Source organism: Geotrypetes seraphini, chromosome 9 (assembly GCF_902459505.1).
Source record: "Geotrypetes seraphini chromosome 9, aGeoSer1.1, whole genome shotgun sequence".
Lineage (NCBI taxonomy): Eukaryota > Metazoa > Chordata > Amphibia > Gymnophiona > Dermophiidae > Geotrypetes > Geotrypetes seraphini.
In genome coordinates this window covers 181,408,507-181,435,939 of record NC_047092.1, presented here as the reverse complement: position 1 = coordinate 181,435,939, position 27,433 = coordinate 181,408,507, and the positions used below count along the sequence as shown (strand labels likewise).

The following is a 27,433-nucleotide window of genomic DNA, read 5'->3' as shown; positions in this document are numbered from 1 at the left end:
CAAAATGAAAAAGGAGAGAATTACATCAGGAGGTGCTTTTACCAATAGAGAAGATGGACAATTTTTAAATAACCCATTTGCCCAGCTTATTCTGGGAGTGGTGATTTTGCGAGGAGGGGGATGGCAAAGGGCCTAAAAATTAACTGGAGGGGAAGGAAGGCAGAAGGCTAGGATGCCTAATATCTTTTCACCACCTGATCTGTTCTGTTCTTTTAGGAGACATGGTTTCTGTAATTGTCTTTATTTTGGTTTTGAATTATGTTCTTTCTATATTCTCTCTGTTTTTAATGTTGTGAACTACTTTAGTTGTTGTTACTTCTGAAAGGTGGTTTATAAATATCAGAACTAAATAAAGATCAGTACAGTACTCCCCCAAAATTTGCGGGGGTTCCCTTCCAGGAACACCCGCAAATTTTGAAAAACCGCAAATGCGGTTTTGAGTTTGTAATAAGGCAGGAGAGGGCAGCTGGGGTACTGGCAGGTGCATTAAACCATACCCAGTATGCTCCGGGAAAGGAGGGGGAGGGAGGAGGAAGAATCGGCTGTGCAGAAGGCTGATTGGATGACCAGGGAGGGAGAGGAGGAGGAATCAGCTGTGCAGAAGGCTGATTGGATGACCAGGGAGGGAGAGGAGGAGGAATCGGCTGTGCAGAAGGCTGATTGGATGACCAGGGAGGGAGAGGAGGAGGAATCAGCTGTGCAGAAGGCTGATTGGATGACCAGGGAGGGAGAGGAGGAGGAATCGGCTGTGCAGAAGGCTGATTGGATGACCAGGGAGGGAGAGGAGGAGGAATCAGCTGTGCAGAAGGCTGATTCGCGGACTCATTCCCTGTATTTTCTGACCGGAAGAGGCAGTCAGAAAATACCGTGAATACCCGAGTCTGCGAATCGCGAATTCGCGGGGGAAGACTGTACTCATACCGGTCAGTGTGCTTTCATTTACGACACAGGTCCCACTGAGGAGGATGGTGTCACACGGTAGGAAGAGCCTCTTCCCCATCAGAACGATTACGTCTCCTGGGACCAAATCCTGGGATTCTAGTTCGATGCACTCTGTAAACGTGAAAGTGAACAAAGCCATGCATTAGAGATTGTTTTTTTACTGTTTTTAATGAAAATCTGTTAGTGATCGTTGAAGTCAGTAGTTAGAAAAACAAGAGCTCACTCTAAAACTTGAAGATGCAGGATTTAAGATGCTCACAGGAGTTCCTTTCACTAAAGCTTTGACCCGGATTCTATAAAGTCCGCCTAAGGTTAAAGAAGCCAAGGAGTCGGCTGGATGGAAGTAGGGTGGCTGTTACCAGTGGCGTAATGAGGGAGGGAGGCGCTCCTTACGTGCCTACCTTCCCCCCTACCTCTAACTTTGCTGGCGTGACCAGGAAGTGATTCCAGAGGGAAAGCAGAGGCCAGTGCAAGCAGCAGGTTGGAGGTGCTGGTCGTGCTGGCGAAGCATTAGAGGCATGAGGGGAGTCGTGGTGGGGAAGGAGAGGTGCCGGCACCCCCACCAAGATGGCACTCAGGGCGGTTCGCCCCCCTTCCCTTACTAAACCACTGGCTGTTACAGCAGCAGGAAAAAGAGAAGTGGGAAAGATGAGATGCTGCAAGATGGAAACAGTAAAAGCAGCAAGTTTGCTGTTTGTACCGAAATCTGGTCAGCCTGTACCTTTTATAGAAAAAGAGCGTTGTGAACACACGAGGGAATGGTCTCAGAGCTCCTGTGCGTTCAATGAATTTTCATGGCGATAGTTATTGCAGGGCAGGTTATCATTCATCGACCATAGCCCTCTGTGATTAAGGGCTCCTTTACAAAGCTGCGCTAGTGGTTTTAGCGTGCGCTAGACGCATTGAGCTGGCGTTAGTTCTAACCGTGTAGCACGGGTTTAGCGTGTGCTAAAATTCTACGTGAGCTAAAAAAGCTATTGCAGCTTAGTGAAAGGAGCCCTAAATCTTTTTTGATATTTTTTATACACTTAAAGTGGATTTTAATAAATACTATGAAAATTGCACTTATCTTAATGCTTTGTAATATAGTGCGATAGGGAATTTTTTTTTTTTTTTTTTAAATCTTTATTCATTTTTCAAAACTAATACAAAGTGCCAGGAATTATACAGACATTAATAATCATAATGAGCACTTATATTCAATCAATAACGATGCAGAAGAAAAATATCCCTCCCCTCCCATCCAACATATTTAATCAAAGAATAAACCAAAAAGATATGCCCCCCCCTGTCCTGGATGTGTATAAAAATAAACAAAACTGAATTAACAAAAGATGTCAACAGGCCCCAAAACAATTTAAATAAATTGCTATGTCCCAACAAATCAGCATTCATCTTTTCATATCTGTAGCCTCAACATAAACTTGCCTACCAAAAAGGGAAAATTAAGGCGGTCGCAATTTTTCCAATTGCGAGTTACCATTTGCATGGCTATCCCTGTCATAATTAGGAAAAGCCTGCATTGGTAGCGGTCCTTGGGGGGCTTAATATGCAGCCATGTTCCACATATAACTACCTCATACGTCAATGGAATTGTTGATTCCAGGATGAGATTAATCTGTCCCCATATTGACTTCCAGAAGTTGAGTATCAAAGGACAATAGAACAACAGATGATCCAGTGTCCCAATGGCTAGATGACGGTGCCAGCATCTATTAGATTTAGAACTGTCTAACTTGTGTATGCGACAGTGAATCTACCACGAGAGGTTTCTCCCATTTGTTTGCCAGTAGTGTTCCCTTTTATAGAAAAGAAAAATGGGGAGACCCAATGATCCATAGTGAAAACAAAAAACTGTGGATACAGATGTTCTGGAGATAATTTATTATACACTGACATATAAAAACATGAAAATTCAATTTAAAAAAAGTACAATGATATATAATACAGTGATAAAAATTCAACCGGACCCTACAAGGTCCATGTTTCGGCGTACACGCCTTCCTCAGGGGTCCTAAAAGGAAGAGGTAATGATGAATAATGATAAAGAGAAAGATAAAAAGATGGAATGATAAGAAGTGACTGTGATGCCAATCTGGACCATGCATATTAGTGTCCATACTTTTTTAATTGAATCTTCATGGTTTTATATGTCAGAGTATAATAAATTATCTCCAGAACATCTGGACCCTTTTATTCAACTGAGGTTTTTAAATATAGGGCCCTAAGCTCATTGGGCAGATGTTATAAGACGGAGAGCGGACTCAGCGCAGTAGGGTTTGGATATCTTTGTTAGAAAGTGCTCTTTGGCATGGCTCCGATTTGTCTCTCCAAATGACTGCATTTTCCTTTGTTCAATCTAAATGCCCGTGAAGTCCCAGTGGCTGCCCTTACAGAAGTCTGCAGGGAGGCGCTTTCGGAACTCTTCAGCCTTTCAGCCCAACAGAGGATTCCTCTACGATTTCATATTGTGGGGATCCGGGATTGCCAACCAAGTACGAATCCTAGCGTGGGCTGAGGACTTGCATTGCCAGTTGACTGCTCAACAGTTACAACAGGTCCCGAAGAACATTCAGAAGGTGTCACCCAATATTACTCACTGGGAAATGCAATTGAAAATTGTTCTTAGACTTTACATTCCACCGGAACGTGCAGCCCGGATGGGGATTACTGCATCGCATTCTTGCCCGAAATGCAATCAGGCTCACGCATCTTTGAGTCACATGTTTTGGGCCTGCCCCGCAATCCAACAGTTTTGGAGACATCTTGGCCTATTTACCACATCGCTTTGGGGAAGGCGATGGCTTCCGCAACCGAGGGCGTTATTTGGATTTTATAATATAGCCTCGCCCAAACCCAGGGGAATGTCAGCATTTATCTCCAGAGCCCTTTTGATGGGAAAAAAAAGCCATCTTCACCAACTGGCTCTCCCGTGATCCCCCGTCATATGCACAATGGAGATCCCTAATGATAGTGCACGCAACACTGGAGAGACGCATGGTGGGAGACTTGACTCTTGGCCCGGGTCGCAAATTTTGTTAGGTGTAGGAGCACTTCTGGCGGGACCTCACACCGCGTGCTCGCAGTAGACTTTTCAATCTTTAAGATTTTATTCCCACTCTCAGCTGTTGGACCGGCCATGGATTCTTGGGGAGGGGAGGGGAGGGGGGATGGGAGGGGAACTGATTATATTGTTGAAAATGTTATTTCCTGAATGGTACTACTGTTTGTATTTGCTTCTTACTGCTGGAATAATAAAAATCATTTAAACATAAATGCCCGTGAAGCCCACATAGGCCCTCTTTTACTAAAGGTGCGCTAACGGATTAGCACACGCTAAACGCTAACACGTGCATGTTAGTCTATGGATGCGCTAGCGTTTAGCATGCACTAATCGGTTAGCGCACCTTTAGTAAAAGCGGAGGATAATCTCTTTCATTTTCCAGCAATCAAAGGTTATCGTTATAAAAAACATCTTCAGAGTTCACCATCTTACCAGGCGGCTTGCTGGGATAAGGAATTAAAACCTTTGTTGTGGAGCTCCGAGAAAGCAACTGAAAACACACCTGTTTGCTAATTAAATCCTCCCCATTTATATATTTTTAAAACCGCCTCTAACTTACTGGTTATGCGGCATAGAAATGACTTGTTATGTGATGTCATTTTGGGGTGTGGTTACGAGGTTGTCTTGTTTGGTGGCTAAGCTTATGAAAAGATCGACTTACCTCCGTCTTTTCTACACATGTTGATCTTGACGCTGTTGTTAGACTTGACCAATCTATGGAGTTTCACAGATTGCTGTAGAGTTTAACATAACAGTGGAAAGTGTTATCCTCTATGATAAAACCCTAAGCGCGCATGCGCACTTACAACTCCATGTTCCCTGACAGCGTGATGTGTGCCTCCGTGCTCAATTCGATTTCAGGCACGTGGGTGCGGCTTGTGATGGCTTGTGGCGCGTGCAGCGATTTGAGCGGCGGTGGCGGTTTGGCTCCTGCACTGCCGGAACGCCTCTTCTCACCCCCGGACCAGCAAACTTCGATAATGCGAGGTGGGCTGGCCTAGCAAAAGCCCCAAGGCTGCCTGGGCTAGCGGATGCTGGACAGGGGGGAGCAGGGAAAGGAGAAGGCCTACTGCTGGACAGGGGGAGCAGGGAAGAGGTGCTGCTGGACAGGGGGGAGGTAAAAGGAAGGAAGAAGGCCTACTGCTGGACAGGGGGAGCAGGGAAGAGGTACTGCTGGACAGGAGGAGCAGGGAAGAGGTGCTGCTGGACAGAGGGGAGGTAAAAGGAAGGGAGAAGGCCTACTGCTGGACAGAGGGTGCAGGGAAGAGGTGCTGCTGGACAGGGGGGAGGTAAAAGGAAGGGAGAAGGCCTACTGCTGGACAGGGGGAGCAGGGAAGAGGTGCTGCTGGACAGGGGGGAGGTAAAAGGAAGGGAGAAGGCCTACTGCTGGACAGGGGGAGCAGGGAAGAGGTACTGCTGGACAGGAGGAGCAGGGAAGAGGTGCTGCTGGACAGAGGGGATGTAAAACAAAGGGAGAAGGGCTGCTGCTGGACAAGGGGAGCAGGGAAGGGGTGCTGCTGGACAGGGGGGAGGTAAAAGGAAGGAAGAAGGCCTACTGCTTGACAGGGGGAGCAGGGAAGAGGTACTGCTGGACAGGGGGAGCAGGGAAGGGGTGGTGGTGGACAGCCGAGGAAAGAGAGAGACAGAAAGAAAGAAAGACAGACAGACATAAAACGACCAAAGAGAGAGAGAGAAAGAAAGACAGACTCACACATCTATTCTAGCACCTGTTAATGTAACGGGCTTAAAGACTAGTTGCATATATTTTTCTTAGTCCTTTCGACATGCGCCTGTCAGTGGCAATAGTGCAGCAGCCTAGTGGTTAGAGCAAGACGCTGAGAAACGGGGAAGCCAGCGTTCAAACCCTACTGACGCTCTCTGTGACCTTGGCCAAGCCACTTAACCCTCCATTGCCTAGAGCTCTATTTACTAAGCTGAATTTAAAGGTATTTTAAATACTGTAAATCCCATCGCTTTCATTGGTACCCGTTTACTAACCATGCACAACTCTAATTAACATTCATTAATGTGAATTGTAGCTTAGTAAACTGAGCCCTAAGATCATAAGCAGGAAAGAGATTTACCCCCAAATTCTATAAAAGGGACCTAAAGTGAGGCGTACCAATGCATGCCCAGTTACCGAATAATTAGCTAATTGGCAGTAAATTGGAACTTAATTAGAGATAAGTAGCGATAACTGTCATTAAGAAGCACTAATTAGCAGTTGAGCGCATAACTGACTTGCATCCCTATTTTCAAACTGAGCACCTAACTTCTCTCGCACGCAATTGCGAAGGTGGGATTAATATGGGAGGGGCATTCCGACTCTTCCTAAGAGCATTTTATAGAATAGTTGCAGTTACGCGCCAGACTGCCACATTCAGGTGTCGGCAGTTATGCCAACCATAGACGTGGCGTAAGGGGCCACCGATACAGTTTGGTGCATAAACTACAGATTTACTCTAGTTTTCCAGAACAGATTTGGTGCGCAACTCTGTATTATGCTCTGTAATATTGCCTTAGCGCCCAGATTTTTGGTGTCTATATTTTTACCTTCATTTGTAGAGCTCTCTCCCCGCTGTGTGTGGCACAGTGGTTAGAGCTACAGCCTCCCACTCTGCTCCCCCGTGATCCTGGGCAAGTCATTTAATCCCAGTGCAAATCCAATCGGCTTCTTTTTATTATAGCAGGAGGAGAATGTATTATAACGGTGTCAGGTCAAAAGCGCGCCGGGACAAAGGCGTGCCCAGACAATTGAGCACAGTGCGGAGGTGCGCACCGCTCAAAATTACTGTTTTTAGGGCTCTGACGGGGGGGCATGGGGGGGAACCCCCCCACTTTACTTAATAGACATCGCGCCGCGTTGTGGGGGCGCTATGGGGGTGTAGGGGGTTGTAACCCCCCACATTTTACTGAAAACTTCACTTTTTCCCTGTTTTTAGGGAAAAAGTTAAGTTTACAGTAAAATGTGGAGGGTTACAACCCCCCAACCCCCCATAACGCCGGCGCGATGTCTATTAAGTAAAGTGGGGGGGTTCCCCAACAAAACTCCCTGTCGGAGCCCCTAAAAACTGTAATTTTCTTCAGCGCGTGCCTCCGTCTTGCGCTCAGTTGTCAGCGCGCGCCTTTATCTTTTGCACCGTTGTCTATGAACCATTATAACACTGGGAGGAAAAGAATCTCAGAAACCGGCTCGGAATCTGACCAATGGTAAACTTAGTCCGAGACTTGTCGGTTCTGGCTTTCCATTCTTGATTCTGGAAAACCTCCCAGCTCTTTATAAGACAATATCCACACTGTGACATTACACCCATTAAAAGTGTTCAATTAACAAAGAGACGGCTGAGGGGAGATAGGACTGAAGTCTACAAAATCCTGAAGTGGAGTAGAACGGGTACAAGTGGATCGATTTTTCACTCCGTCAACGATTACAAAGACTAGGGGACACTCGATGAAGCTACAGGGAAATACTTTTAAAACCAATAGGAGGAAATATTTTTTCACTCAGAGAATAGTTAAGCTCTGGAACGTGTTGCCAGAAGTTGTGGTAAGAGCGGACAGAGTAGCTGGTTTTAAGAAAGGTTTGGACAAGTTCCTGGAGGAAAAGTCTATAGTCTGTTATTGAGAAAGACATGGGGGAAATCACTCTTTTCCCTGTATTGGTAGCATGGAATGTTGCTACTCTTTGGGGATTCCACATGGAATGTTGCACTCTTTGGGGTTCCGGAATCTTGCTTACTCTGAGATAATGGAATGTTGTTACCCTCTGGGGATTCCGCATGGAATGTTGCCACTCTTTGAGATTCTAGAATGTTGCTACTCTTTGGGGATTCCACATGGAATGTTGCACTCTTTGGGGTTCCGGAATCTTGCTTACTCTGAGATAATGGAATGTTGCTACTCTTCGGGTTTTGGCCAGGTACAATGACCTGGATTGGCCACCGTGAGAACGGGCTATTGGGCTTGATGAACCATGAAAGCAATAATGCAAGCTTCTAGGCTTTTAGGTACAAGTAGCACTTTAGCAGGCCTCTACTGTTAAACCAAATCTCTCATTCAAAAAATATTTTTATATATTGCATTGTAAACCATATGTAACACTTATCTTTATGATAGTCTGTTCCCTACAGGACCCGTTTCGCCAACAAAGTCGGCTTCTTCCGGGGAAAATGACGGAACGATTTGGTATGTATTCAAATGCAATATTTCAGAGGAAACCCCTGCTGTGCTGGGCTGTGATTTGCCAGCTGTGCTCAATGCTAATGGCGCCTGAGCAATTTCAAGACCATTCATATGATAATTTAATCAACAATTTATATACTCTAGCTTTAGAAAGGGGTTTAAATGCAGCCAAGGGAGTATATAGCTTATAGTACTCACCGCAGCGTTATCAGCTCCGACGCTCATATGAATTCTATGAGCGTTGGAGCTAATACTGCCGCGGCCAGCGTTAAAAATCAAGGTACGGTCTTGTAAAAGGATGGGGGTATTTATTTTAAAATTTATACACTACCTAAATCTAGGCAGCTTATAAAAAAAACATACATAATAAAAAAAAATACATAGAAACAAAATGCAGAACCTACCCCCTTGCAAAACTTGCACAATCGGCCAGCAATTCCAAATTTTAACTAATTAGATAATTTTTAAAAAAGCAGTTGCAAAAAGTTGAGTTTTAAGCATTCTTTTAAAAGATCCTCTATTTGCACATAGCCGTAAAAGGCCAGGTAAGTCATTGCACAGTTGGTAAGTGCAGACAAGTGGTTGCTCCGCCCATCCCCTCCCATGCTCCGCCCCCTCATATTTATGGTCTATGCTTCTTACAGGTGCTTTTACAGAGCAGTGTTTGGTCACTTTGCTGGTCACTGACCAGTGAAAGTGATGGTATGCTGGACTTTTATGCTTGGAAGTGGTAAATAAATGTGGGGGACCGGTGATGGACTTGCTCTTCACATGTATGGAAGAATAATGGCAGAGATTAGATTTCCAATTAGTTTCCAATATATAAAGTTATAGCAGTGTTTTTAGACCTATCGGGAGGGATTAAGATCTGTTGCAGGAAAATGCAGAGCGTGGGAAGAAAAGCTTGGAAAACAGGTTCCTCTCTCAGGTCTTCTGGGGGCAGCTCAGTTGGCCAATTGTTTGTTCTGGGATAATTGTACAGTGTAGAGCTTGTGCTGGGAGGACTTTATTGCAGAAAACACAAACATTTTGCTGTAGGTTGCTTGCTGATTCTATCACAGCGTTATGTAGAACTGAGTTTCATTTCTGAGGGATAACATTTGATTTAAATTCAGGTGGACGGCAATCACAAACTGCAAACTGTGAACGGATTAAATCGCCCATGAAAACATAACATAGCATAAAATACCACAATACATCGTGAAGGTCGAAACGGTGAACATGAGTTACGTAGAAGACCGTACATGAGAGGTCAGGATATAAGTACAAAAAATATAGGATAATGAGAGAGTCAGAGCCAAATACATAATATGAAAAGAACTCTTGGTGAGGATATAAGTAGAAATAACATAGGATCATGACAAGATCGGAGTCAAATGCAATTTTGATAAGGTAATACTAAACTAAACTAAACCTTGGGTTTATATACCGCACCATCTCCACGAATGCGGAGCTCGGCACGGTTTACAGGAAGAAAGATGAGAGAGGAACTACAGTGGAGAGATTAAAGAGTTAGGTGTAAAGGGGGAAGGTGAGAGGCCTAAGAGGGGGGAAGTGTTACAGTTTTGAGAATAGCCAGGTTTTTAGGTGTTTGCGGAAGAGTTGGAGGGAGCTTGAGGTTCGGAGAGGGGAGGTGAGGTTATTCCAGATCTCAGTGATTCTAAAGGGGAGGGATGACCCAAGTTTGCCTACATGGGAAATACCTTTTATGGAAGGGAAGGATAGTTTAAAAATTTGGGAGGATCTGGAGGAAGTAGGGGTTGGGGAGTTCCAGGATAGAGGGATAACGGCAGGAAGGATGCCATGTAGGATCTTGTAGGCCAGACACGCACATTTGAAGTGGATCCTGGGGATTACTGGGAGCCAATGGAGAAGAAATTGAGTGGATGAACAGTTTTCAAATGTCAGTACAGATAAAGAAATGGGGAGCCAGAAGCTGAAGGCAAGAGAAGTGAGGGGCAGAGGCGTTAGTAAGAGCTGGAAGAGTTTGAGTATAGAATTTTTTCGTCTTGAGGAGTGTGTGAGACATACAAAGAAGGCGCAGGGTTTAGTGCTCTACCGGGAATTCAATCCTCGCCTCAAATGCATTAAAGACGAAGAAGACCCTATAATGGGGAGTAGTTCCCGACTGAAGTGGGCTGCTTGATAGGATAGTAATTTTGTCACATCAGCTTTTTTAGGTTTTCCTTGCAGGGAGGGGCAGGCGAAGATGGAATTGGTGCGCAAAAGGCAGCGGGGGGAAACTCAAATGCTTCAGTCATGTAGTTTGGTAAGAGTTTGAATAATGTTCGGGCCTCGATCGGGAGCCAGTGCAGTTGCTTGGTAATTATTTTGACCGGCCATGATTGACGGGGCGCAATTGTCGTGCGTGCATTTGTCAGCAGCCTCAGAACCCTGCCGAACTGGGTTCGATTCCCACCACAGCTCTTTGTGACTCTTGGCCAAGTGTTGTAACCCTCCATCTCCATTTCTTCGCTAAAAGTAAATTTGACCATGTCTCCCCGCTCCTGGCCAAGCTTCACTGGCTTCTGATAATCGCCAGGGTCCACTCTAAATGCGCCCGTTTAGCTTTCAAAATCCTACACGGTATCCTCCTTTCCTTTATCCCTCTTTCTTGGAATTCCTCAAACCCTAATACCACCAGATCCTCCCACAAATTAAAACTATCCTTCCCCTCGCTAAAAGGCATTTCCCACACAGGAAAGCTAGGGACCTCCCTCCACTTCAAAATCACTGAGCTCTGGAACAACTTTACCTCTCCTCTTCGGAACTTGAGCTCTCTCCAAGTTTTCCGCAAACATCTGAAAACCTGGCTTTTCTCAAAAATTGTAAGCCTCTCTCCAATTTAGGAATCAAGAAATCTCTTATATCTGGCATCCCAAGTCCTCTAAATATTCTTCACACTTCTACCTCTAACCCTCTGTTGTAGTTCCTTCCTATTTCATCTACTGTAAACAGTTCATAGACAACGGCGCGAAAGACAAAGGCGCGCCCGGACAATTGAGCACAGCGCGGAGGCGCGTGCCGCTCTAAATTACTGTTTTTAGGGCTCCGACGGGGGGGGGGGGCGTGGGGGGAACCCCCCCACTTTACTTAATAGACATTGCGCCGGCGTTATGGGGGGTTTGGGGGGTTGTAACCCTCCACATTTTACTGTAAACTTAACTTTTTCCCTAAAAAAGGGAAAAAGTGAAGTTTTCAGTAAAATGTGGGGGGTTACAACCCCCCAAACCCCCTACAACGCCCCCACAACGCGGCGCGATGTCTATTAAGTAAAGTGGGGGGGGGGTTCCCCCCACACACACCCCCGTCGGAGCCCTAAAAACAGTAATTTAGAGCGGCGCACGCCTCCGCGCTGCGCTCAATTGTCTGGGCGCGCCTTTGTCCCGGCGCGCTTTTGACCTGACACCACTGTAAACTGCGCCGAGCTCTTATGAACGTGGAGATGATGCTGTATACAAACCTAAGGATTAGATTAGATTAGGTGCTAAATAAGTGGATTTTCTGGCGATTTGTGGGAACTAGCACTGCCAGAGTTACTTTCATTAGCTGAAACTCCAAGATTCTAACTTGCTCGATATCACATGTACCCCTGAGGTAGGTTCTTTGAGCTGAAACACAGACTGTAAAGGGGGTCAAGCAAAAGTGTTTTTGGAAGCATCTTTTGACACTGATGTTTGATTGTATTAACATAGCTACGCAGTGGCGTAGCGAGGTTGATAGGCGCATGGGGCGGTGGTGCCCCTCCCCCCTCCCCCACCTCCACACGCTCCTTTCCCTCCCACTTGTGCCCCATGTGCGTGCTGCGTCCCTTACCCCGCACCTCTGTAATGTTCCTGGCATGAGCAGCAAGCCCCAACCTGCTGTAGCGCCAGCTCTTCCTCCGACGTCACTTTCTAGACGCGGGTCCAGGAAGTGACGTCAGAGGAAGAGCCGACGCTGGCACGAAAACAGGTTGGGGGTTTGCTGATCTCACTAGGAACATTCTAGAGGTACGGGGAAGGGAAGCGACGCACTCGTGCGGTGGGGAGGGGGGGGGGACAGGGAAGGAGCCGGGGGTGAGTTTCTCATGGGGTTTTGCCTCCTGGTTTTCTCTGTGTACAAAATAATCACCTGCATATAATGCATAAACCCCTGGATTCTCTAACCAACGCCCACCTTAAAAGCGTCGTCTGCCAATCGCGTGTCAATCACGTGACATCGCAGGTTACAGAATCGTGCCTCAAACACCTAGGTAGGTGCAAGTCTGGCGGCGGTTAGGAAGCAGAAATGTAAGCCAGGGTTTTCCAGACCTGCATTTTTGGGGCCTATCGTTGTGTGAATCACGCCTAGGTAGGCGATGTAGGCCGCCTAATGCCACTTCCGGCACTGGCCGTGCCTGCTTTGGTGTTTGGCAGCCTAAGTGCCTACGTAGGCACAATTCCAGCATCTTTTATTTAGGTGCCAGTAGGCGCTTCAACCCTGCCCTTTTATGCCATTTCTCGCGGCATTCTTTAATTAAGTTAAGCGTCGGTGGGGGGGCCTAAAGTTTAGCTCCAGATTTAGAATTTCCTCCAAACCACAGAAAGGCGTAATATCAAATCCCATTCCCTTACCCAACAGATAAAATATATTTTTTTTCCTCACATGTATCTAGGGCTCGGTCAGACCCAACTTCCTACTTCTTGGTTTTGCCCCTCCCCCTTCCCTGTTCTACAAAATCGATTTCTGACTTGCCAACTTGGATTATCTAGGTAAAGTATTACAGTAAATGGAAAATTAAGGTCTCCTGAATTTAGGAGAAACTTACCCTTCTGAGGTCAAACGTGGTTAAGATAATAGACAGGACAGTTATTACAATGATGGCCACGCTAAACTCAATATAACCTTGGGACATCCATAGTGCCAAACTTGCACCTTGTATAATGTAAAATGGATTTAATACCTGGAGGGTGAAAAAGAGTTCAGAATTAGAAAAAGGATCCGTATAACTGTAAGCTAAATATTGTATTATTTTATACATGGGGGGGGGGGGGGGGAATGAGAATTTTGAGGCCAATAGATGTCCACAATAGATGCACGTGGAAGGAATACATGCTCGCAAGTTATAAATCCTGCCAAATTTGAATTTTATACATAAGAAATGTTGACCCAGCATTCAAAAGCCCTCATCCAGGTGATGGCACTTACTACCTGGAGGAACACCATAAACTGGAGCCAGTGGCATAGTAAAGGGGGACGAGGGGATGGTCTGCCCCCTGCGCTGTCTTGCTCGGGGTGCTGGCACCCTCCTCCTCCACTCCTCCTCCTCCCGTATCTTTTTAACTTCGGTGCAAGCAGCCACCAGCTTGCTGTCCACGTCAGCTTCGGCGCTTTCTCTGACGTCACTTCTGGGACCCGCGCATAGGAAATGACATCAGAGAGAGCGCCGAAGCCAATGCAGGCAGCAAGGGGAGGGGGGCGGGACAGAGGCACCACTGCCATGGGCACAGCTCACCCTCTCAGCACCACTGACTGATGCCAGTCATCAATGTCAACTAGCACATGGCGAGAAAGTCAATAAAAAGTGCTTACATCTAGGTGCAACAACACACTTACATCTAGGTACAACATCTAGGTGCAACAACACACTTACATCTAGGTGCAACAACACACTTACATCTAGGTGCAACATCTAGGTGCAACAACACACTTACATCTAGGTGCAACAACACACTTACATCTAGGTGCAACATCTAGGTGCAACAACACACTTACATCTAGGTGCAACAACATACTTACATCTAGGTGCAACAACACACTTACATCTAGGTGCAACATCTAGGTGCAACAACACACTTACATCTAGGTGCAACAACACACTTACATCTAGGTGCAACATCTAGGTGCAACAACACACTTACATCTAGGTGCAACAACACACATACATCTAGGTGCAACATCTAGATGCAACAACACACTTACATGTCCCACCCACATCCATGGCCCTCTTCAAGTTTTTAAGCCAGCATCGTGAACAGTTTTAAGCCCCCTCCAGCATTATTCTGCATATTGAATGTTAGATCATCTCCTAGCACTGGCATCAGCGGCATAGCGAAGGTGAGAGTTACCCAGGGCTGTGGCGCCCCCTCCACCACCACATCCACTCCTTCCCCCCCTCCTCCTGCCACACACGTGCCTCTTCCCTTCCCCCTTAGCTCTTTTAATGTTCCCGGTACGAGCAACAACCCTCAAGCTGTTGCTCCCACCAGTGTCGGCTCTTCCTCTGATGTCACTTCCTAGGTGCGGGTCCAGGAAGTGACATCAGAGAAAGAGCTGAAGCGAGCAGCAGCTCGGGGTTGCTGTTCGTCTCAGGAAGATAAAAGAGGTATGGGGGAAGGGAAGGGATGCACGTGGTAGTGGGGGGGGGGGGGGAGGGCAGAGGAGGACAGGTATCAGCACCCCCCATCTCTTATTTATTTTTTTAGCCCATCCTCCCAAAGGAGCTTAGAATGGGTTACAAATCAGCTACTCAAGCATTTTCCCTGTCTGTCCCAGAGGGCTCACAGTCTATCTAATGAACCTGGGCTAGTGGAAGATTAAGTGATTTGTCCAGGGTCACAAGGAGCAGCACAGATTTGAACCCACAACCTCAGGGTGCTTGAGCTCTAACCACTAGGCCACACTCTCCTCCATGATAAAGTACAATATTCAGTACTTTATTGCCTAAGGGCCCCTTTTACAAAACCAGAGAGTCACGATTCTTCTGTGGAATAGAATGGGCTTTGGTGCATTTGCCGCAGGAGAATTGCTACCGCACCTTTCCAAGTTTTATTAGGATTTTATATACAGCCTATCAAGGTTATCTAAGCAGTTTTACAATCAGGTACTCAAGCATTTTCCCTATCTGTCCCGGTGGGCTCACAATCTATCTAACGTACCTGGGGCTATGGGGGATTAAGTGACTTGCCCAGGGTCACAAGGAGCAGTGCGGGGTTTGAACCCACAATCCCAGGGTGCTGAGGCTGTAGCTTCAACCACCGCGCCACACACTTTGTAAAAGGGGCTTTACGAGACACTGCTTGAAGATAGGACTGACTTTTAGGCGATTGAATTTGGCTGCTTAACTTAGGGCCTTTCTAGCGCAGCTTGATAAAAGGTGGTGGTGGTTAAGTTCTGAATATTGACACTATGTGGTTTGATTTTGTTTGAAGGGGTGATGTAGACTAGTTTATGAAGTCTTGATATACCGCTTTTACAAACCAAAGTGGTTTACATCTTTACAATGTTAAAAAAGATTAGTTAAAAATCAGGGGAATAGACAAACAAAACTAAAAGTAACTATTGAGACAAGGGAACAGAGTGCTTCGAGAGGGAAAAGTTGATGGAAAGGAGCGATAGAGAAGAGTGGGAGAGGAGTTTCTGAAGGAGTAGAGAGAGGACTACCCTGGATAGGGTAAGGAAAGGCCGATAAAAAGGAGGGGAGTAAGACAACTGCACTAGGGAAGGGGGAAGAATAAGGAGTGACTGGAGGAGAGAAAGAACTACCTTGGATATGGTGAGAATAGGGTGGGAATGAGAAGAGGAGAGGGCCACAATGAGGGGCAGGGTGGGGAAACAATGAGGCGTGAGGGAGAACTGACTACCTTGGGTGAGGTGAGGCAAAGGAGTGAACATAAGAATAGCCTTACTGGGTCATACTTAAGGTTCATCAAGCCCAGTAGCTGGTTCTCATGGTGGCCAATCCAGGTCACTAGTACATGGCCAAAACCCAAAGAGTAGCAACATTCCATTATCTCAGAGTCAGCAAGATTCCGGAAACGCAAATAGTAGCAACATTTCATTATCTCAGAGTCAGCAAGATTCCGGAAACGCAAATAGTAGCAACATTTCATTATCTCAGAGTAAGCAAGATTCCAGAACTCCAAAGAGTAGCAACATTCCATTATCTCAGAGTCAGCAAGATTCCGGAAACGCAAATAGTAGCAACATTTCATTATCTCAGAGTCAGCAAGATTCCGGAACTCCAAAGAGTAGCAACATTCCATTATCTCAGAGTCAGCAAGATTCCGGAAACGCAAATAGTAGCAACATTTCATTATCTCAGAGTCAGCAAGATTCCGGAACTCCAAAGAGTAGCAACATTCCATTATCTCAGAGTCAGCAAGATTCCGGAAACGCAAATAGTAGCAACATTTCATTATCTCAGAGTCAGCAAGATTCCGGAACTCCAAAGAGTAGCAACATTCCATTATCTCAGAGTCAGCAAGATTCCGGAAACGCAAATAGTAGCAACATTTCATTATCTCAGAGTAAGCAAGATTCCGGAACTCCAAAGAGTAGCAACATTCCATTATCTCAGAGTCAGCAAGATTCCGGAAACGCAAATAGTAGCAACATTCCATTATCTCAGAGTAAGCAAGATTCCGGTAATGCAAAGAGTAGCAACATTCCATTATCTCAGAGTAAGCAAGATTCCGGTAATGCAAAGAGTAACAACATTTCATTATCTCAGCGTAAGCAAGATTCCGGAACCCCAAAGATTGCAACATTCCATGAAGAATCTCAAAGAGTAGCAACATTCCATGCTACCGAACCAAGGCAAGAAATGGCATCCCCCATGTCTTTCTCAATAACAGAACATAAGAACAGTAAGAATAGTCTTCCTGGGCCAGCCCAATGGTCCATCAAGCCCAAATAGCCCGTTCTTACGGTGGCCAATCCAGGTCACTAGTGATTAAGCAAGTGATTATGCAAGTGAGGCAACTGTACTAGGGAGGGGGAAGGGTGAGGAGAGATGACAGACAGATGAAGAAATGTTTTCAGAGATTAGGAAAGCTGAAGAATTGGGCAACAGTATAATAATGGGCGATTTCAATTACCCCAAACCATGTTGGAGGACAAGTAAGGTCACAGTACCAATTTTAAGAATACTCCTTACTTATGCATAACACAGGAATCTATTTACTGGCTAGGGAAACCATGTTGATCATTCGATAAACTTTGCAGCTTGTTGTGGAAGACATTTTTTGGTTTTTTGGATATGGAACATTCCTGAGGAAGCCAGGTTGGCGAAACAGGGATGACCTCGTTGCATCCCCGCATTTATACTTTGAGTCTGAAGGGAAGTGGATGAAAGAAAGGCCCTGGGAAAGTGCCCTTTTCTATTGAACGGAGAGTGGCACGCCATCAACAGAAGCTAAGTGGCATTATATTTGATTGATATCAGCTGCCGTGCAGTTTGGCAGGAAGTTCTTTTCTGCAGGGAGCTGTTTTTGCCGACTTTAATTTTTTTTTTTTTTAAATAATAAAAGTTTATGAAACAAGCCCTTTACAAAGAATAGTTGGGAGTTTTTTTTGGCCCATGAATCCTATCAGAGGCCTTTTCCTCCGAAACTTATCATTGTGGGGTTTGGTGTTTTGTTAAACATTGTGTGTAAAATGGCCCATCCAGTCTGCCCATCTGCAGCATCCACTATCTCCTCCTCTCCCTATTGGCTAATGCTCTTAACATTTGCATCTCCTCTTCCTATAGGCTACGGCATTGTGATGTCATAGAACTTTCTGATTATAGAAACATAGAAACATGATGGCAGATAAAGGCCAAATGGCCCATCCGCAGCATCCACTATCTCCTCCTCTCCCTATTGGCTAATGCTCTTAACATTTGCATCTCCTCTTCCTATAGGCTACGGCATTGTGATGTCATAGAACTTTCTGATTATAGAAACATAGAAACATGATGGCAGATAAAGGCCAAATGGCCCATCCAGTCTGCAAACCTTTATCTCTTTCTCTCTCTGAAAGATCCCACGTGCCTATCCCAGGCCCTCTTGAATTCAGACACAGCCAGTATATAGACTCCTATGTTACAAATAAGTAACTATTCTTAAAATTGATTTCAATTACCTCATTGACTGGTTAAATGTTACATCGGAGAGTGCTAGGGGGGTAAAATTCCTAGATGTCATCAATGACCGCTTCTTGGAGCAACAGGTCCAGGAACCGACAAGAGGGGGATCTATTTGGTCCTTAGTGGAATGCAAGGCATAGTACAGGAGATAACTGTGCATGTTTTATTCCTAGCAAGTAAGTTTATTTATCTAAGCTAGTTTTTATACACCAGGTTGCATTCAGGTACTCAAGTATTTCTCCCTATCTGTCCCGGTGGCCTCATGATCTGGCTAACCTCTGAAGAAATTTTTCAAATCACCGGCCCAAAGTTAATTTTATTTGAAAACGTGTTATTAAAAACTGCCTCAGATTGTAAAAACTTATTAACAAAGTAGCAAAAGATTAAATGCAATTTACCTCTTTAAAAAGTATCTTCCAGATGGGGGTAACTTCTACTTCAATCGCATTAGACCCACATATCTCTCTCCTGTAGAGGGATCATGTAACGATTATAATTCATCGCAAATGTTTCCATCCTAATGCAATCTTATCGCCTGTAATCCCTAAATTCATTGTGGTAATTCATCGCTCACCTGTCTCCATCTGCAATTCAGCCAAGAACATTCATCTGAACTAAACTGGCAGCACATTTATACTCTATTAGCGATAACAGTAATTAACATACAGTCAAACCTCGGTTTGCGAGTGTTTTGCAAGACGAGCAAAGCACCCCCTGCAAACTTTGACTCACAAACCGAGCGTTGACTCGATGTACGAGCCCCCACCCAACCCCCGAGAACCGGCTTCGCTCCCCCCTCGCTTGCGGCCCACCCCCCAAACCCTTACCTCAAGCGAACACCGGCACGCAGCACCAACCCACAGGACGCGCCGTGCCGAAAGTGCCTGCCGCTGATCTGAAGGCCCCGCAGCAGCCCAGCAGAGATAGGCGCGGAAGGCTCTTTCGGCACCGGCACATCCTGTGGCAGCAATGCAGTTGGAGGACTCCCACTCAGCTTAGAGGGGGCAGTGCCAGCAGCCAAACGAGCTCTAAGGGTTTTTGAATTTGGCCTTCAATATTTTCTACCTTATATTCTGTTCGTCACGAGTCAGGCCGCATCCAAACTTGGAGTATATATCTGAGCAAGAATTACTGTCTTCCAGCGCTCTGAAATGATAGAAATAAACATGTCCATTTTTAATTTGGTAAAAAAAGGAGTCTCTTTGGTTACAAAGCTTCATAGAACCCTGGCCATATTTCTGGGAAACTGGATAGACCACATCGGCCTTTATCTGCCGTTCATTTATTAAATTGCTTTGTTACCCTGCAGCTTAAACTCACCCAGCATTTTGGAATTGTTTCTCCAAGCTCAACCATATGTATTTGATTTTCTGCACCCGGATGTATCTCACCTGCGAAAACAAGCTGAAATTTAAATCTGTCTCTGTGCATTGGCATAGCCCATAACAAGAGCTGTGGCCTTGATTCTATAAAGGCTCCGATATCTGCACCTAACTTTAAGTGGACATTATAAAAACCAGGGCCTATGTGTCGACATAACTAGGGGTGTAAAGCCAGAAAAAATCTGTGTGCCACTTTTCCTGTTGTTTATGGGAATGTTCATTTCCTTTTTGGGGGGGGGGGTTGTTCACTATTTGCAAAGATGGCACATTTGATGCAAAATTCCAAGCTAGCAGTTCCTTTATGAATTATAAACACCCATTGCATTATTTTTCAAAATATGCGGTGGGGTTTGGGGGTTCCCTGCCGTGGCTGCTCAGCTGATCAGCTCAGTGACCACGTCTATTTGAAATGCAGGCCAACATTTTAATGGCCTACATTTCAGATGTCTGTCGCAGCTCTAGGGAGATCCCTTGGACCACTTAAACTTGCCAAAGGCCACTTCCAGACAAAACCATGCCCATGCCCAACCTTGCGTGAGCTTAGGTGTTCCTATGCATATCCCTAGACCCACGAAAATGCCTACAGTATAGGCCGCCTGCTTTGGGTAGGTTTTTTTCTAAATATGTGCGTCCCTATTGGCTGGTTAGACAGCGGTATGACATCTACTGCTGCCTAAAATTGGGATGATGTTTATAGAATTTGCCCCTAAATCTTTACTTTCCCTTTAGGTTTTTGGGAAAAGTATATTGAAAAAATGACTAATTTAGGGACACCTTTACTAAACCATGTGAAGCAATAATGCATGCTTAATGTGGGGAAAATTGCAGGATGGAGAGGGGAAGGATGGAGAGAAGAGATACAACCAAGCATGGTGGGGAGAGATGGACAGGAAGGATAGGGAAAGAGACAGAGATGCCAGACCATGGAGTGGGGTGGGAGACAGAGATGGAAGGGAAAGACACTGAGATTCCAGATCTGGGGGGAGGAAAGAAGAGGAGAGAGATGCCAAACCATTGAGAGGAAGGAGTAAGGGAGTGAGAGATGGAAGGGATGGAGACAAAGATGCCACACCATGTAATGGGGAAGGAAGGAAGTAGAGGGGAGGAGAGACATGCCAGAATATGGGGGAGGGGGAGGGTTAGAGAAAGAAGAGATAAAAATGGAGAAGGGGTGAAGCTGGAATGTATCATGTAAAACTGAGAGGACAGACTGGATGAAAAGGGGAGAGGATAGACAGTTTATGGCAGATGCCATATGGAAGGGGAGGGAGAGGGCAGACAGTGGATGGAAGGGGCAGAGAAAGAGGGCAGATGCTGGATGGAAGAGAAAGAGAGGGCACATGCTGAATGGAAGGAAGACAGTGAAGAGAAGATTAGGAAAGCAGAAGCCAGAGACAACAGAGGTAGAAAATGGAAATAAGATGATCTTTCTATTGGACTAATTGTAATATATTTTTGACTAACCTTTGTAGACCAAAACCCCCTTCATCAGGTCAGGACAGGATACCATAACTGCAGTATACTGTCCTGACCTGAGGAAGGAGGTTTTAGCCTCTGAAAGCTTATTGAAAAATGGCATTATCTTAAAGTGGTGATTATTTATCATTTTTTTTCAAATATACATCTGCTGTCTTTATATTTTGCACAGTATTAGGAGACATGCATCACTGTGTGTTTCTGTAGTATTGCATTGTATATAGAGCCCAGCTTCTTGGCGGTTCAGCGGTTCAATTTAACTTTTCTCTACATATTTCTAATGTTAGTTTATGATTACTTATTCCTTACTTGGTGAGGGTGTATCTGTGCAGTATGCAATGGCATAGCGAGGGTGAGAGGCGCCCCTCACCTGCCCCCACTCCTTCCTGCCACATACCCTCGTTCCCTTTCTTCCTCCCCCCCCCTTAGCTGTAGTTCGGCGATCAACAACGTGCTCCTCGCGACCCCGTTGACTCTCCCTCTGACACCACTTTCCAGGTGTGGCACTCGGAAGAGCCAATGGAGCCATGAAGAGCACGCTGCTGACCGCCACGAGCAACAACTTCAACTAGTGGTTCGGGGAAGTGGAAGGGAGGTTCGCGTGTGACGAGGGGAGGAGTGGGAAGAGGCGGGGCAGCAGAAAAGAGGACGGGTGCCAGTCCCTCACCAACATGGCACCCAGGGCGGACCGCCCTCCTTGCCCCACTGGTACTATATGTATGAAAAAGACATGATTTTCTGTTAGCATTGACTGGGCAGGATCGACATGTTTAGTTTTGACAATGGATGTATTGATGTTCTAGTGCTCACTGCAGTGTTTAAGGTACAGTACTCCCCTCAAATTCATGGGGGTTGCATTCCAGGAACCCCCGCAAATTTCAAAAAAACACGAATGAGGTTTTTCGTCTGTCAAAAGGCAGGAGAGGGCAGCTGGAGCGCCGGTGGGTGAAGAAAATCGCTCATGGTCTGCTCCAACCTCCTCTTCCTGTAGTAAAGTCGGGCTACACCAATCAGAAGCTGCTTTGACAGGAAGAGGCGGTCAGAGCAGACTGCATATGAGCGAGTTTGCGATTCGCGAACTGTGAATTTGCGGGGGAACACTGAGTGCGTTTTCCTAGGTACACCCTTGCTGTACAAATCACGAATTACTACTAAAAATAATTTTTTCCTATAGAGGAGGGGATGTCACAAAATGATTGGCCCCGTTGGCAAATATACTAGGTATGCCACTGCGGTCACCTGATCTACTGGCATGTGCTTATGGCTCAGTTTGTGGAGGGGTCATGTGTCCTCTTTTTTGTCTTGACAAATAGGACAACCCTACTCATGTCAGAATTCCTTTTGAATCTCAGACAGCTTCCTATTTCCCCTCATTCAATCATCTCAGCCCTAAATTTAAAATATGATTAATCCCCATCTTTTTGGATACAAGACTTCCCCCCCTCCACCCAAACTTTCCTTAGTGGTGGTATGGTTGGAGGGGTCATAGTCACTTGTGCGTGAGACTTCACTGCGCTGACATTGCAGCGCAGACAATTCGGCGCAAGACCTCAGCGCGCCGCCTAAAAAGTGACTTTTAATGAGCTGTGATGTGGGGTGTGAGTGCCCCCCCACTTTACTTCATACTTTTCGCACTTCCGTTGGGGGGGGGGTTGGAACCCTCCATTATAGACATTATAGACCCTCCATTATAGAGTAAACGTAATTTTTTTCCCAATTTTTTAGGAAAAAGTTAAGCTTTCTCTATAATGAGGGGGTTGTACCCCCCCCCCAACAGCAGCGCAAACAGTCACACACCCCCGTCGGAGCTCTTTAAAAGTCACTTTTTAGATGGCGCGCTGGTGTCTTGCGCCAAATCGTCGGTGCTGCAATGTCAGCGTGCTGAAGTCTCACACGCTTTTGTCCCGTCACCGGTTGGAGAAAGAAAGGTGCCTACTTGCTCCTGTCCCATAAATGCCATCTTTCAAAATGTTGCCAGCTGACCCTAAACATGCCTTTGCCCTACATATGAAACTCACTATTAGGGGCATTTTCTAAACACTAAGGGCTCCTTTTACAAAGGGCCTTAACGCGCGGAATAGCCGCTACCGCCTCCTCTTGAGCAAGCGGTAGTTTTTCGGCTGGTGCATGCTAATCCGGTGCGTGCGCTAAAAACGCTAGCGCACCTTCGGAAAAGGAGCCCTAAGATGTACAAAAAGTGACATAAACCGACACTTGGATGTTTTTCTCGCCAATTTTTGAAACTAGGTTTTAAGATGTCTTGTTTGCCCCCAGGATGTATAAAATCTTAAAGAGGCATGTAAGAGGTATGTTATGGGCAGGCTTAGATTTGGGCCTTATTTATTATTTGGGCCTTATATAGGCCGCGTTTATAGGTAGTCATGTAGGGTTAGTTAGCAGTTTTACTAGCGAACCTTTCACCTACGATTAAAGGTTTTAACATTGTTTTAATATTAGTCACGGTGTACACCGTAGATATTTGTGTTTTATTTGACAGTGTCCTTCCCTGATGAAGACGCGAAACTCGAGTCGGGGGGGACGGGGATATCAGCACAGTTTTATAGGAATAAAGAACAAAAAGAAAATAAGACCAAAAGAGAAGAATTTGAATGGAGTAGTTTTTAAGTGGTCTGGGGTTCATGACAATCAACAAGACCTCCATTTCCAGATAAGTTATCGAAGAATTACTCTTAATAGTATTTCTGTAGAGCGTTAGGCAATTAGTATCAATTTGAGCCTTTCTGGTATGGCTGGTTTATGGGGACGGTGAAAGCTATGATGGTCCCCTTATGAGCCCCAGTTTGGAGTTATCACCAAAACACGGGGTGTAGGGTCTGAGCATTTCACAAATCATTATATTTAGGATTATGTAAAGAGTATTGCACAGTATTTTATGATCAGTTTAAGAGCTGTGATAATTGGATATTTAATTAAGTAATATCACAGAGGAACACATAGTATCTCCCCATCAATATTCAGGCTTAGATTTGGACATCTTGCGGCTATAACCAAACCTTTCCCAGGACTTTCTGGATGGAACTTAGATGTTCCGAGCTAGACCTGTTTTAAAAAGCGTCTAAGTGTCAAAAAGGAACCCAAACTGATCAGATGAACACTACAGGGATTACCTTATGACCCCTCCCCCCTCCCCCCCCATACACTCTCCCCCAAACACACTCTCCTCCAGTGGTCCCTAACCCCATCCTAACCCACAAAGATCTGGCATCTACATTCATATTAACGTACCCAACCTTGGGCGACCTATAGAGAAACGAAGGATTGCTCCAAACAATCTAACACCAAAACAACAAACTTACTTTCAGTTCTGGTCTCATGATTGCTCTGTTTATAATCGAGTTCTCGTCGGCAATGATTGGATGATTGGGTTTCTCAACCAAAGAATTTTTCAGTTCAGACAGATAGATCCATTTGACTTTCTTCTTCCAGCACTGTTTAAATTCATCCTACAGAAATATAATAGAAATTCTATGAATAGGAAGAAATGCACATGTTTTTTGTAATTTTAAGAGGGGCTTGTGGAACAGTTTAACCAGCAGTCGTAAAAAGACAAAACAGTGGCGTCAATCGTTATCTGATCATTTATGTATTTTTCATAAATATTCATAATTCAGCTACCTTAAAACTCAAAAGTAAATGATTGGCAGGTTAACGATTTACAAGGCCATAGTAAAACCTACAAAGATATGCATTGGAACAACGAGCATGGCTAGGAACGTTTTTGGGCTGAATGAATGAGTTATCTATTTAAGTTTATAATGAGCCTCAGTTTATATCAAGAATATTAATTCCTTACAATCCCGTTCGTTCACTGAGATCATCCTCCCAAAACTTATTAGTCATACCCTCCCTTAAAACAATAGGAATAAGAAGAGCAGACATGTTTTCTGTCATGGAAAACAATGGTGGAACTCTCTTCCATAATATATTACAATTGAAAGAGATTTGCATTCTTTTAAAAAATCTTTGAAACCGCACCTTTTTAAAGACGCTTTTAATTCTTAATATTATATAATCTTTTCTTAGCATTTTAATTTTTTAACCAAACCCTTTCCCTTATGTTTTTTTCCCATATTTGTTTTCCTAACTAAAACAGATGTAATCTTTGCCCTTTCTTTCCCGCCATCTCAAGTTTGTCTTGTCTTAAACTTATGTTACTGCGTATTAATTTTCTATCTCCATATTTTATGTTTTACTTATGTACATCGCTTTGTAAACAGATTTAGCGATAAATCAAATGTTAATAAACCTTGAAACCGGAACACTGACTTGAAATGGATGAGTGAGAGGGATGTACCGAAAGTAACGCAAAAGCGGGTATAACTTTTTTATTAACCGACATAGATCATTCGAATTGCAAATGTTGGTAGAATAAGTCTTCCTCTATACAAGTGTTTCAGAATCTTTTTCCTCATTGCAGGTGAATAATGGATTCCAAGCAAAAGCAACGTGCCGTCATTGAGTTCTTGACGAAGGAATGGTGCAGGCTGTCCGATATCCACAGAAGGCTACAGAATGTTTGCGGAATGTATCTAATATAATAAAACCCTTACCCGCGCATGCACAGTTAAAACGTCGTGAAACCTGCCACCATGATTTGTGCCTCTGTGGCCGTGTTCGATTTGCATCACGTGCGGCGTGTGGCGGTTTGAGCAGTGCCGAGAGCAACGGCAGGAGGGTGTCCTTCAGCCTGGATGAGGCCGACAGGGTACGGGTGCTGCGAGGTGTCCGGCTGCTACTGCTGCACAGGGAAGTGGAGGGGGAGAGAAAAATGGGGCTGCTTTGGGGGGAGGGGTGTGCTGGGGAGCAGGCAGCAATCTTGGTTTGCTCAGGGAGGGGGGGAGACAGAAGGGGACCACGGAGAGACAGGCAGGCATGGCGTAACTGAGAGAGTTAGGCAGGCAGGGGGCCAAGGAGAGAGACAGAGAGACAGACAGAAAGAAAGACAGACAGGGAAGTGGAGGGGGAGAGGGAAAGGGGGCTGCTTTGGGGAGAGGGGTGTGCTGGGGGGGCAGGCAGCAATCTTGGTTTGCTTGGGGGGGGGGTGGAGACAGAAGGGGGCCAATGTACACTTTTACAAAATAATTATTTTTTTTCCCTACTTTCTTGCCCCTTCCTTGTGTTTTTACCCCCTTTATGTTTTTCTGACTGAGATAATTGTAACTTTTTTTCCCTTTTCCCTTTTATATCATGTTTGCCACTAAGCCACATGTATAAAGTAACCTTATAAATATTTTGACTTTTTACTTGTGTCTTAATATTATATGTTTTCTAAAATGCTGTTTTAATATTGCTTTAAAATTGTCTGTTTCCCCATAAGTTGTTTTTAAAATTGTTCATCGCTTAGAATGTTTTATATAGGCGATTTATCAAATAATAAACTTGAACTTGAACTTGAACTTGACAGGCATGGCGCAACAGAGAGAGATAGACAGGCAGGGGGCCAGGGAGAGACACAGACAGAAAGAATGACAAACAGATAGGGGGCCGGACAGATAGCAGCCAAAGAGAGAGGGACAAAGAAAAAAAGACAGACAGACAGACAGCGGCCAAGGAGAGAGAGAGACAGAAAGAAAGACACATCTATTCTAGCACCCGTTAATGTAAAGGGCTTAAAGACTAATATCCTATATAATAAAAGGCTAACTCGCGCATGCGCACTTCTATTTGCGTGTTCCGTGCGCTGTAGGTCTGTGGCCGAAGGAGTGCACATGCGCGCGAATACGTCACCACCCGATCGCCTCCACAAGCCGGACCGCAGCCAGACGACGATCTCCGTTCCTCCTGCACCATGGCACACCAGGCATGTCCCTGCCTCCCCCCGCCGCCGGCCTCGGGTTCCTGGGGGCCGGCGGTGCGAGCCGCCCGGCCGGTGCTGAGGCCCCGCCTCCCCGCTACACAGCGCCGCCAGACCCGACAAAACGGCCCTACACTCACAGACCCGCGAGCAGGGTTGCCATGGAAACCCAGCCGGAATAACATGCAGTCGCGCAAGGATCAGTGAGAGAGGATCAGGAGCTAAAGAGATATTGAAAAAAACAAAAAAACAACAGTGTACAAGGAGAGAGAGACACACAGACACTCACAGAAGGACAGGGGGCTAAAGAGACAGATTGAAAAAATAACAAAACACAGAGGACAAGGAGAGAGAGAGACACAGACACTCACAGAAGGACAGGGGGCTAAAGAGACAGATTGAAAAAATAACAAAACACAGAGGACAAGGAGAGAGAGACACACAGACACTCACAGAAGGACAGGGGGCTAAAGAGACAGATTGAAAAAATAACAAAACACAGAGGACAAGGAGAGAGAGACACACAGACACTCACAGAAGGACAGGGGGCTAAAGAGACAGATTGAAAAAATAACAAAACACAGAGGACAAGGAGAGAGAGACACACAGGGAAAAAAATGACAAACAGACATACAGCAGCCAAGGAGACAGACAGAGAGACAGTGGGCAAGGAGACAGCAAAAAAAAAAAAAAATACAAAC

General features: G+C 45.3%; 1 protein-coding gene across 3 annotated transcripts in view; it reads right to left on the bottom strand.

Annotated features, from left to right (window-relative positions):
- Positions 1–27,433, bottom strand: part of LOC117366652 (probable cation-transporting ATPase 13A4) — a 112,020-nt gene that overhangs the window by 54,967 nt on the left and 29,620 nt on the right. Inside the window, exons 3-9 of one of the 3 annotated variants that reach the window (XM_033958281.1) lie at positions 24,235–24,381; positions 19,380–19,450; positions 19,125–19,205; positions 18,458–18,527; positions 12,978–13,112; positions 4,668–4,740; positions 922–1,053 (exon numbers count right to left, since the gene is read on the bottom strand). In XM_033958281.1, the coding sequence (XP_033814172.1) occupies positions 922–1,053; positions 4,668–4,740; positions 12,978–13,112; positions 18,458–18,527; positions 19,125–19,205; positions 19,380–19,450; positions 24,235–24,381 (709 nt within the window). Of the gene's footprint in view, positions 1–921; positions 1,054–4,667; positions 4,741–12,977; positions 13,113–18,457; positions 18,528–18,633; positions 18,638–19,124; positions 19,206–19,379; positions 19,451–24,234; positions 24,382–27,433 lie in introns of those variants that run through there. The other 2 variants (XM_033958282.1, XM_033958283.1) reach the window with 2 other exon arrangements.